At 32.6% G+C, this 12,730-nt stretch overlaps 1 protein-coding gene across 1 annotated transcript in view; it reads right to left on the bottom strand.

Annotated features, from left to right (window-relative positions):
- The window catches only part of Oatp30B (Organic anion transporting polypeptide 30B), an 84,806-nt gene that overhangs the window by 56,340 nt on the left and 15,736 nt on the right, over window positions 1-12,730 (bottom strand). Inside the window, exons 2-4 of the mRNA XM_080158680.1 lie at window positions 7,023-7,236; window positions 2,208-4,385; window positions 1,613-1,830 (exon numbers count right to left, since the gene is read on the bottom strand). Of these exons, the coding sequence (XP_080014806.1) occupies window positions 1,613-1,830; window positions 2,208-4,385; window positions 7,023-7,143 (2,517 nt within the window). The 5' untranslated portion in view covers window positions 7,144-7,236. The remainder of the gene's footprint in view (window positions 1-1,612; window positions 1,831-2,207; window positions 4,386-7,022; window positions 7,237-12,730) is intronic.

Here is a 12,730-nt window from a genome sequence, read left to right as displayed (position 1 = left end):
AACATATAATGAGCTAAAATGTCTAAAAAGTAATGAAAATATGATTTGAATTAAAAAGATAATTTAAAACAAGGGCAATTATGTGTATATGTAGCTCATAAAAACAGGATACCATAAAAATAACGGATCATGGAAAGAAAACGAAGTTGCGGGTTTCATCGTAATATCACAAGCTCCTGTGGGAGGCTCTAGCCCGGCGGAGCATATTTCTAACACTGCGGGGCAATCATTAACATTAACTTAACCTAACCTATCCTAAAATAACCTTTCAAAAGCTACTGTGAAAATACGATGAAACCCGTAACTTTGTTTTCTTTCCATGACCCAAAATAAGAGTTAATTGTTATACTACTATACTATAGATAGTACACTTACAGTGCTTTAGATATACAATTGTGACTATTACTGGCGGACAAACACTGTATTTTACTTACAGAGAACCTATGCTTCTAAAAATGTGCTTGAAAAGTACATCTTCATACAAAACATGTGTCAAGCTTTATCTTACGATTTTCAAACTAAATTTGTTTTTACTTTTTGCCCAAAAACAATTAAAAACAAGTTTTTTTGTGATCATCCGATTTACAAACGCTCTGGTGATGTTTAGGATAGCTAAAGTACAAAGATACAAATTTTAGGTTCATATTTAAATGGATAACAGAAACACAATAATTTTTAATGGTATCATCTTTGTCAGGAAGTAGTTACTAGAAGAGCCTGTTAATCTAGGAATCAACCCTAAAAATAACCTTATAGACATTCGGATTCTTTACATTTAGCGCTAAAATATTCTTTTGTTTAGAGTAAATTATTTAATAAATACTATTGAATGAATAATAATTATAAAAGTTAGGTTGAAATATTTCCTTGCAAAAAGTAAGGACACCAAAAGAACTTTAGAAAGCTATGGGCCTAATTTGCTGTGTTTCATAAAATATTTGGGGGGTGTCATTTCGTTGCAATAAACACAACTAACTTAAAAAATAGCCAATAACTATGTATGTATGTATAATTTTCACCTTTCAATTATTTTTTAAGAATTAGAATAGGTTTTTGTTATTGATTTTATTCAAATAAGATCATGTAAAATGTTTTGGAACCTTACTTTAAGCAAAACACTCATTTATTGTTGTTGTCTTGTATGAAGTTTTAAGCTTGAAAGACATTTTAGTTGTCACATTTCTGCTTTTTGCATTCATTTCTAAGTAATTACAAAGTCAGGGACATGTTTTCTGAAAATATCAAATATCAGGACAGACAATGATTTTCCTTTTTTACATGGAAGGATAGTGATAGATTTATTATGACAAAATGTAGTTAAGAGCATTGAAGGAAAACATTTAGGGAAAAGTTTTAATATTTTTAAATAATATGTCCATGTACTTGGCAAATTCTAATTTTAATATGAACAATACAACTTTGTAAATACAGACATGGTTTTTGTTTTCATTTATTTTAGTTTAGTAATTTTATTTCGCAATTCAACCATTCTAAAAAGAAAATTGCTACTTTATATCATTGCATATATTAAAATTGAAATTAATAAGTATAAAACACAATATGAAATTTTTACAATTTTGCAAAACCCCCCTTAAAATTTGAAGCTGCTTACCTGAAATCTCTCGTTAGTATCACTATTATAAGGCATAGTAGCTCCCGCCATCTTCACATTGTTACAACCCAAAAAGAACAAGATTCCATAACAACAGAGGCATAACAGGTTGAACAACAGCACCAGCTGAACGGCGCCGCGTGGCCGCAGCTGCAGCCGCTTTAGCAGGTAGCCGCCTAGAAAGATGCCGATACAAGCGCCGGGAATAGCAGTTCCGCCTAGTGAATTATGGATATATTATAAATTATTGTAATTTATGGATTGACAAAATATCTTTAATAGTAGGTAACTTATCTATTTCTATATTTTTTGAAGAACAATATTTCTCATTTTTTAATAACTTTGTTTGATTTTTTTTAATAACAAGTATATTTAAGGGAATACAGAGATGGGACAATGGATGATAAAATAATCATTCCCAAAATTATGTACAAGATAGCCTATAAAATGAGTAAAAGAATTGTGTTGTTTTAACTCTTTTTTCCTCTACTCCTTGGATAACACATGGCATACAAAATTTCTACAGAAAAAACATCATTATTGTGAGAAAATGCTTTTTTAACAATATTATTAATATTTGATATATATCCATTGCCTGTAAGCATAGAAGCTTCTGATTTGCTGAGCGCAAACTGAGTCTCCAAATACTTGGGGAGGAACACAATAAACCCGGACACAATCACCAGCTCCATGCAGGCACCGAAGCATGTCACCATGTAGATCCAGTTAGTGATCAGCTTCCAGATACACTTGGGCAGATCCTTCAGGTTCTTGCCATAATCTTCAGGAGCTGCTGCATCTTCAGCCTCAATAGCTTTAGTGCTACTCTTGCTCGGCTTGATTGTGGTTTCATCTTTAGTATTGTTATACTTTTCATCAAGATAAATTTTGCGCTTTTCACGCTTCAGCTCTTTTGGGAATGCAAAGAATGGCAGGGAGATTAAGATCATTAGCACGCCTATAACAAAGAATCCACCCCACCACATGCCAATCCAATGTCGGCTGCTGGAATCAATCTCAATTGTTTCAACAAATGATGATCCTGTGTCAACATAATATCCGAGCAGATAAGCACCCAGCAGGAAGCCCAGGACAGGTCCAAAGGCGACCATGCTGTACATGAAACCTATGTAGACACTGGCAGATTCACGGTTCACGTGGTCGTCGATGTATGTTGTACCGAGGGTGAACAGCGGCGATCCACCGCAGCCCAACAACAGTTGTGCAATCATAAAGATGAATATTGGTAGAGCAGAGGATTTATTGGCCTCTTTGATACAATTGTCCTCGCGGGTAAATTGATGATTGTTGTGTGGAACCAAAGGTGGTGAGGACAGGCCGTTTACACTATCTGTCTCAAGGGTGGGCAGTTCTCCGCGCTGTAGACGTTGTAACACACTTTCCCCTGTCAACTGCTTGCCATAGTCAATCTTGCAAATGTTTTCATCGGTCATGTTCGGTCCGGCATTGAAGCTCATGCTGTAGGGATCAGATAAGAAGTGCGGCAACACAAAAATAATGGAGCCAACGCCCATGAATATAACGCCAGTTCCTATCCACACTGGAATATGGCGGCGAGAACCTAGGTACGACACAAATATCACAGTGCCCACGTTGCCGATTTCGTACATGGACGCGATAATGCCGGAAATCGAGGAGGGAATCTCGTACCGCTTCTCGATGGTTGTGATCACAGAGTTGAGGTATCCCGAGGAGAGGGCCTGCTGCAGGGTCACCAACATGGACAGCAGGAGGACAAATACCTTAATGCTGGCGAGGGGACGGGCACAGGCAGGCTTGCAGGCCCAGTACCCGCAGTCTCTAAGCTCAGCATAATCTTCTTCAAGTTCAGTAGCTTCTACTTGGTCAGCCTTAGACGCCCGCCGTTCAACCTCCATGTGATGCAGAAATTCGGACGAGGCTTTAGTGTGGTGATGCAGGTCCAGCGCTCCACCAGTCATTTGATCCAGTGCATCAACCAGAGCTCCGCTAGCAGTGCGGCGGTGCCCAACAACAAACCCGCTAGAGCCGTTGCGCCTGTGACAGTTGTTGACATTTGCATGAAGGTGATTGTGCGGGGGATAGTGCATGGGGTGGTGGTTGTAGCCTACAGTGTGCGAGTGAGATCGTTTGTGGGTCATCTGCTGACACCCACGGATAATCGATGTCGCCGTGGCGTTAGACGTTGATCGTTTATGCGTCCGGCCGTTGATGGACATATCCTTATCATTATTGCAACGGTCGGCTATGGCAGGAGTGTGACTGATATCGCCGCCGTACAGGCCGCTGATTGTGTACACGTCCGGCTGGGCCGGCATGGCGGAAATGGACGGGATGGGCGGACACAGCGAGGAGGCTGTAGAGGATGGCTGGTTCACTGGTAGACTATCACCCGTTTCACTGCTCACAATGCTGGAGGTAGTTATCACTGAGTCTGGCCGGTGCAGTGACTGGTCGCCGGCACGCGCGTTCACAGGCAGCCGGTCGTACGACGGTAGGTCCAACTCTGAGCAATGCCCGCGGCTGTTTTCGGCGTCCAGCATGTTGCCGACAACACCAGAATTTCCAGGATTCGCCCGCCGCGCCAATGTAGAACTTTGTCCCATTTTGAGGGCGGAATATGGCGGCGGCGCACCCTTGTGTGAGGCAAGAATTGGGTTTTCAGCGCGCGGTAATGATTCGCGCAATTCTACCGCAGCTGATGTTGAGGGACCAGCGGCAAAAGCATAGTTGATACCACTACTACTGCTTGTTGGTTCATTCTGGGACATCTAGAAGAAACAAATATACTTGTCTGCTTAAGTTTAATCACAATAATACTGTACCTAAACCATTTAGTTTCATAATCATCGTATTTGTATATTTTATATTTAAATTCAAAGGGATAGTTTCACGAAGTGCATTTAAAAAAAAATAGTGAACTGTAAGTTTTTTCTATTTTAAATAACGTAGTAGTGCATAATATAAAGTTATTGATTAAAATTAAGAGATTTTACCAGGGATTTTCCTTAAAAAATGAGTTTTTTATTTTTATTTTCAACTTCGTTGTGTGTTATATATGGCAAAAACTTTTTTGTCATAAATACAACTTTAGATAGCATTTACTAGTTAATAGAACTTTAAACTTTTTATACAACAAAATACACATAACAACAAAGAATGACCAATAAAATATTCAGTATGGTACTTAGAGTAGTGATCTTTTTATATGTCTTAGTAGAATATATTAGGCATTTGATCGATATGATTGTGATAAAGAATTTTAACATTGACCTGACCAAACTTTTTTTATTTGACAATATCTAAAAGAGTTAGTGATTTGCAACATAAATTACATGAGAATGGTCTTTTTTTATATATATACATGTTGTATGGTTAGTTGGTATTTCCGCTTGAGATAATGTGTAATTGTATATTGTAAGGAAACCGGACGGTTTTCTTTATTTTTTTAAAAAGAATCTATAGAAAACCTGTCCTATAGTGAACTGGATGTAATTTATTATGTTTTTTAAGTAACTTGTCCCAAGGGGAACCCCTGTTAAATTTTTTTATAACTCTTGTGAAATATGTGGAAAAAGATTATCTAAAATTGGTGTTTTGGCTATACATATTTGGAAAAAAATAGACCATTCTCATGTAATTTATGTGGCAAATCTCTTTAACTTTTTTCGATATTGTCAAATAAAAGAAGTTTGGTCTGGTCAATGTTAAAAATTCTTTAACATATAATCATATCTATCCAATGCCTAATATATTCTACTAAGACATATAAAAGTTCACTACTCTAAGTACCTTAACTCTTTAAATACACTTCATAGAACTATCCCTTTAAAATATGAAAAGGTAAATATTTTGATGGATATTAATGTAAATAAAATATCAAGGATATTTATGTTTATGTTTAGCACAACAACAAAAATCAACAATATTTTAGTTGAAAAAAGAACAGTAAACAGTACTACAGTTTTAGGACATTTAAGATTATCAAAAAGTTAAAATTCAAAAAAACGTACAAATAAAGCCTTATTAAAGAGTAGCCATGGAACAAAAAACCCAACTCTAGGCTTAAAATAAATAATTCAGTATTTTGTTTGCACTTAAACCCAAAAATATTTATATGAAAAAATTATTGTTTCCAATTGTAATTTTTTCTGCAGGTCTAGAGAACTGGAAGATAATCCACAGTCTGATAATCCACAAAGCAGAGTAAATTTTGTGTTTAAAATCATATTAAGAAATTGATATCTATACTTTGATTTTATTTGGAATATAGAAGTGTAGCAATTCTATAATTGGGGTAGGTAAATTTAATAAGTTCGTCAGTCACCCCTAACAGTTTTCAATATCAAAAGAAGGAAATATTTTTTCCTTTCAGAAAAGGTTTTAACAAAGAGTTTTATCGTAGTGAAATCTCCATTCAACTCTTGTTCCGTCACTTATTTACGTAATTGTCCTTGTTATATTTTCTAGTTATTATAAATAAAATTTACAGAGTATCTTCATAATTTACAAGTTTAGCTGAAATACTTTGCAAAAAAGTAAAAGTTTTACATTATAATGTTTGTAAAAAACGGAAATGACTTTCTATAATATTCTACACGTATTTACATATAAATACAAAACTAGGGTGCCTCAAAAAAACTCTGGATGATTCATTTTTCATTTAAACTAAGACTATTATAAGAAGAATGACAACATCCACAAGCAGAGACCAATAACAATAGTAATAGAGAAAATGTTCATTTGATAAATATGCATAACATAGAAATCATCAAAACTTTCTGAAATATATTTTTAATGCATGACCGACGGACAAATTAAATCATATACTGAATGCTAATCGATAAAGGGAACCCTCACCAAAAATCACAGCAGTCTATCTTAAATAGCTGCCGAGTAAACAGCATTACCCGTAACGAACAGACTGTTGGATGGTCAGACAAAGCAAATTATAGCTAAATGCTTCATACAAAAAAACATTTTATTTAGGTCATTATTTAAAATAATTGATCGTAAAAACTGTAAAAAATACATATTTTAATTTCTACATTTCTCAAAAACATGCAGTTTTTAGGACACCCTGTATTATACATGATACGTATATTTACTTTTTAACATATGAGAGGAAGTTTATTTTACAAAATTACATTAAAAGTTTTGTTTTTACGAATAATTAACATTGTTAATTTTGTTTTTATGCAAATTTTCATAATGAAAACTTAATTTAATGACAATTAGATGTAAATAAATTTAGATAGCCTTTCAGTATGGTGCCGAAACGGATTAATTTGCGCTGGATCCGCTGTGCCATACATACAAGTATCGTATCTTAAAATCTATAAATATCCATGTTAATATTTCATTTAGATCTAGACCATTTTTTTTTTTTTTAAACAAGTATATTGTTCCTGAAGTTGAGTAGCAGCCGCCATCATATCCTGTTGGAGCCCCGCAGGGCTACAGTCAACACCATCCTCCTCTTCCTGGCCAGTGTAGGGGGGACCTGACCCTCCTCCCCCGAGTACAGACATGGCAGGGCAACAGGGCTATGGTTTTGGAGAAATCTGCAGGGCTAATTATTTTCTCATTTTGGGTTGGCAATGGTTTCTGTAGGCAAAACTAACCTGAAAATAATAATGATTTTAAAAAATTGACTTAAGCACTGACAAATAAGATTAAAAATATGCTGAAAGCGAAGCTGAAAATTTAGACAAATTTGCCATCGACATCTTCCAGCAGTTTATCTGTTGGGAAATCGCTTTAAAAAGTTGTCCTAATCTAACTATAAATCACCATATTCTATCATGCCAAACTTGCTAAAAAACATATTCAAAATGGAAGTAGAGTTATAGAATTGCTGCGCTTTCTTTTTTCAAGATTTCTATTTTATATTTCAATATTTGTAAAAAAAAAGTAAACCTAAAAATAATCTATCAAAAGAACGAAAATGCACGTTTTTTTTAAAGAAATTTTTTATCTAGTTTGGTTTTAATATTGTTTATGATATTCATTATTATCTTAACCCAAGATACAATAAAGACCAATCATTCATTCATTAATTTATCTTTATTCTTTATATATTTATTTACTTTTCTTTTTTTATTATCCACAAAGAGAGAGAAAGGTTTATGGAAAAATTAATTGTAGAACATGTATGTATGAAAATAGAGACCATACTAAAAACAATTTTTTAATTTTTAAAGATTATGTATAATGTATATTTTATCAAATTATCAATGGATTTATAAGAATCAGCTTAATGAATCAGCTGCCCAAGTCTTAATTTAACACAAACTAATTTGGGAGAAAAAATGTGTCATAACCAGTAATCCTTATATACGTCTTTCTCTGTCCTGGTCTAATAATTATTTATGCTAATGCTAATCCTACTCCATGAAAGCCACCACAAGTAAACAATTAAGACCAAAGAAATAATGACTAATAGCATTTTAATCCATTTAAAGAAGTACATTTAAAGAATTGAGAATCATTCAAAAGTTTTTGTTGGCTTGTATCGATGTTGGGTGGGTTGATTCGACTATCTATCTATCTATTTTTATATTTTAATAAATCTATCTATCAAAATTACTTTCTAATTATATTTTTAATATATTTTTATACATTTATGTATATCTAACTTTCTCTTTTTCTCTCTTTTTTACTATCTTATATCACTTTATATACATATACAACAATTTTTTATATAAATATATATCCATCTTTCTTTCTATCCCCACCTATTCTACCTACCTATCTATCTATCTATCTATCTTAAATTTTGAAGGTTTTTAAATAAGCTTTAAGAAAAGCAGTTTCAATACATCATTATTAACTAGGGTGTGACAACACACTAGCAGGCTAGCAAAGGTATCAGTTCAGATGTCATACTAGACAAATTAAAAGTTTTCGGTACCATCTAAGGCTGATTAAATAGACACAAAGCAATCTGCAAAATAATATACGGGCTACAAAAAAGCAAAAGTTTAAAATCTATAAATATCCTCTTTTCTTACTACCAATCATGATTCATGATTATTGAAATAAAGTTTATTATTTTCACAAATTTTTTTCAATGCATGTGATACTATTTTGGTGACTGAATAAAAAGTTTGATGATAACGCAATTTGAGTATTTCTTTTCCCAATTGTTTTAAAATAGCAAATTTTTTTTTTTTTTTGTAGGCCCCCCCCCCCCTTGCAAAAACGAAGATAGCGAAAAGGTAAGGCATAGCGCGAGGCTAAGAAAAAGAGGCAGTTTGCAGAAAAATAGACAGAGAGAAAATAAAAAGGGGTTGGGTTATGTCAGGAATGAATATAAAAGTAAATGCAATATAACCTACAAAAAAATATTTTAAAAATTTGATCTTCATTGTCAAATCAATGAAGAAACAAAAAAAACCCACAAAATATTAGATATTATTTTCAAACTTTTCTACAAATTAAAATTAAGATTTCTTTAATAAGTGTTTTTTTATATTTTATGCTTAGTACAATATAGGTGCTGATAAATTCATTTTTTTTTAAAATTATGATCAAATATGCCTGACACAAATGTTGGAGTAAACGTAAAAATATCTAAATTTTTCTGATACCCTTTTCGCTGACCGCAAAAAGGGCAGGGTAAAAAGGCATATGCCAATAGGCAGTAGTTTTAGGCCTAGAGGAAAAGCAAGGCACATGGCTTTAAAGAGAAAGGTAGAGCATAAAGTCTAAAAGTCACACTAGTATGACAGCAGAGTAGCAGGGTAGCTAATTCTATATTCTTCTGTAACACTGTGGTAAATAGTATCTTTAAAATTGTGTATGGACGGTGGGTTATTAAAAAGCATATGCCATCAAGAAACAAAGAGAGTTTTACCACCAAAGAAAGCAAATTCCCCTATGATAGATTTGCATAATTGTTGATTAGATAAAACCCGTGACTAGCATAAAAAGTTGAGCATCCGCTGGTTCTCGGCGTGGTTGGTTATAGGTTCGAATCTCGGCCCTAGTCGCCCTCAAAGGTCAATATAAATTAGTTCTATTCTGATTATTCTTATTACTAAACAGTTGAAGTTCTGTCTTGAAGGACAATACAATTTTTTTTTTTCTTTTCTTCACTTCAATAATTGAATAACAATGTAAGAATTTCACATTTAAATCTTGGGCCAGATTCGTTTAATTTCGATTGTCCTGTCCCTGCATCTGGCACGCTTTGGTGGTAAAGCACTATAAATTAAAATTAGGCGAAACATTAATAAAAAACAACGCCCTTTTTAATATAACAGCTTCTCTATTACTTGGATCTGTCCACTCGTCTGTACGTCCGTCAAAAATAGTACGGAATAAAGGTATTTTTAATTTTTTTGTTTATTCAAATTGTAAAAATTGTCTAATAATTTTTTTATCACAAATGAAACTGGTTAAAATATTATTGCTGCGTTATCTATGGACACAAATACCCTTGTTTCTATTATAATATTTTTCTTTACAAAGCTTTTGTACTTTTAAATGTTTTGAATAAAAAGAACAGCATTGTCCATAAGCAGCATAGCATTAAAAGTTTTCAAAACACGAGAAATACGTTGTGACCAAAGGATGGACTTAAAGACTGACATACCACAATTATAGAGGAGCATTTCTATTAACAAGGACTTATACGGTCATATCAAATAAATAATGGAAATACTAAAAGGAAACCAAGCAATGTTTGTGCTTTTCAAGAAAGCTTCTCATAGTCTTCAGGCAAAGTATTTTGTTAATACCAGTATAAAGTATTGGAAAAAATCATTGAAAGTGAATAAATTTAGGATTTACTTTTTCATTAAATGAAACCAGTAATAAGATCTAATTTATAATCATGCCCCTAAGATAACTGCAACTCAACCCTTGGTGCTCATACGAAACCCAAACTTTTTAAAATTTAACTCTATTTCTAACCTAATACTTTAAATATTGGCCTAAAAGTATGATGTTGACACAATTTTAATGTTTTTTTTATATCGACAAAAAAATTTTAATAACTGACAACATTAGCGTGAATTTCAATCAAGTATTAGATTCTAATATAAGCAAGTCAATATATATTTTTGTTAAAATTTTAGTATTGTATTAGTAGTTTTGAATTAACGCTAGCCAACAACCCACAACCAAACAACCGCTGCGCTTACCAACCGCCGTAGGCTGTTAATGGTTGCTTTTTTGTGAGGTAGTGTGTGTGTGTATGTTGTAATTATATAATGGAGATATATATTTCTAGTAGTAAAGCGACTCTGCAAGCCTTAACATTGAAATGTTTAAAATTTGTAGAACACTTCAAACTTTTCTTTCATAAGATATGGTAAAAGATTTGCTTTGGAAAATGACAAAATGTTAGTAATGGTGTGTATATTAATTTGAAAGATAAAATAAAACTAGTGCCTTTCATAGAAGCTTCGTAGTTTTCCTTTGCAGGTGTTGTGTCTATGGAAAATATTTTTCCAGTGTGGCTTCGAAACCGATTAATATCCGCTGAATCAGAACCGGTTCTCAGCCTGACTGAAAACCATGTATAGTATCATATTAAAGACCATTTTCCACGAATATTTTAAAATATAAATCATAAAATTCATATCAGTTTTGTTAGCCTTCAGCCGGTCGGGGCTAACTAAACAGGTTTTAATCTAATAGATTTTCATTTTAATATCCGCGGAAAGCAGTCTATAATACGATGCGATAAATAACTATTATTTTATTTCAAAAAGGATTTACTAAGATAATAGGAAGAAGTAAAGGGGAAATTACATTTTTAAGTTGAAATAATTAGGTAAATAATACTTAACTGTTTGTTGACAAATATAACTTAATTAGACAGCAAGGTATTCTAATTATTTGAGATATTCGTTCAGAAAAATTTGTTAGTTGTACTATAAGCTTTTGGCTTTCAATGGAGCTTAAAATATAATTAAGTACAACCATACGCCTGTCTTAAACGAGCCAAGAGACTAGATCATACTTATAAAACATGCTTGTTTATAAAAGTCTTGTATGTAATTTTATTAAAAAAATAAAAAATAAAATAAAATTATAAACAAATAAATAGTTTAAGAAAACTTATGAAACATCACGAACTAAACTATTTTCTTTTGTAGCGAACCTATCCCATTTTCAATGTTAGTTCAAAAGTAAAAATTTGTGGGAGGTAATCTTCTTTACTGGTGATTTCTCTTGGGAAAGTGGTTTGTATCCTCCCTCCAAAATAGTTAGAAACCTTCCCAGGACCAATGAAAAGCTACATTATAAAGCTATATCCTGTTTTATATTGAAAAATTTAAAATCCATATCAATATCAGCAGTATTTTACTTTTTTTTTCAGAAATGTTGTCATGGGCCTAACTGTCATTGTTATGCAATAAGTTTATTTTGAACCTAGTGACAAATTAAGAAGCTTAAATAAGAGTAGCTTTAAACAAGTCTGTCCATCTGTCTGTCTAACAAGATAACTGAAACTGCTGAACATTTCAGATTTTGCTCGAAATCTTAACACTCGGAATATTTATTTTTAAGTTATGTAACGTATATAAATTCAAAATATTTTTGAACTAAAACGAAGTAAGTTTATAAATTTCTTGGAAAAAATACTAAAGTATGTCGAATGTAAAACAGTACACATATCTTTTAAAGTAAATCTCTTCAAAACGATAAACGTGAATTTTGGCCATTTTACAATCATCGTTGCTATTTCGACAGCAAATTCTCATAGTCATAAATAAAACATACCTAAAAAAATAATTGTTTATTAAAAAATCAAAATGCAAAATTAATAAAAAAAATCTACAAAAATTATAAAAATCTACGAAACATGTGAAAACGATAAGGAAAATTTATATGAATAAACCGTACTTTATATAAAAATAATATTTTCAGTTATGAAAATTAAAGTTTATTCTAGTTCAATCGAATTTAATTTTATAACGTTTGTGTAAACTTAAAATCTTTGAAATGTTGGTCTTAGAAGTGCTCTTAAACAGAAATAGTTCTAAATCATCTAAAACATGTCCCAACGGGCAAAATTCCTTCTTGAAGAAAAATATAGGTTTTGGAAGACATACTGATGTACAAAGTAGTGTTTGTTAGGAAAGAAGCTTCGCTTTTAGTACA

Source organism: Acartia tonsa, chromosome 1 (assembly GCF_053477335.1).
Source record: "Acartia tonsa isolate MP-2025a chromosome 1, ASM5347733v1, whole genome shotgun sequence".
Classification (NCBI taxonomy): domain Eukaryota; kingdom Metazoa; phylum Arthropoda; class Copepoda; order Calanoida; family Acartiidae; genus Acartia; species Acartia tonsa.
This window is presented reverse-complemented; position numbering and strand designations above follow the sequence as displayed.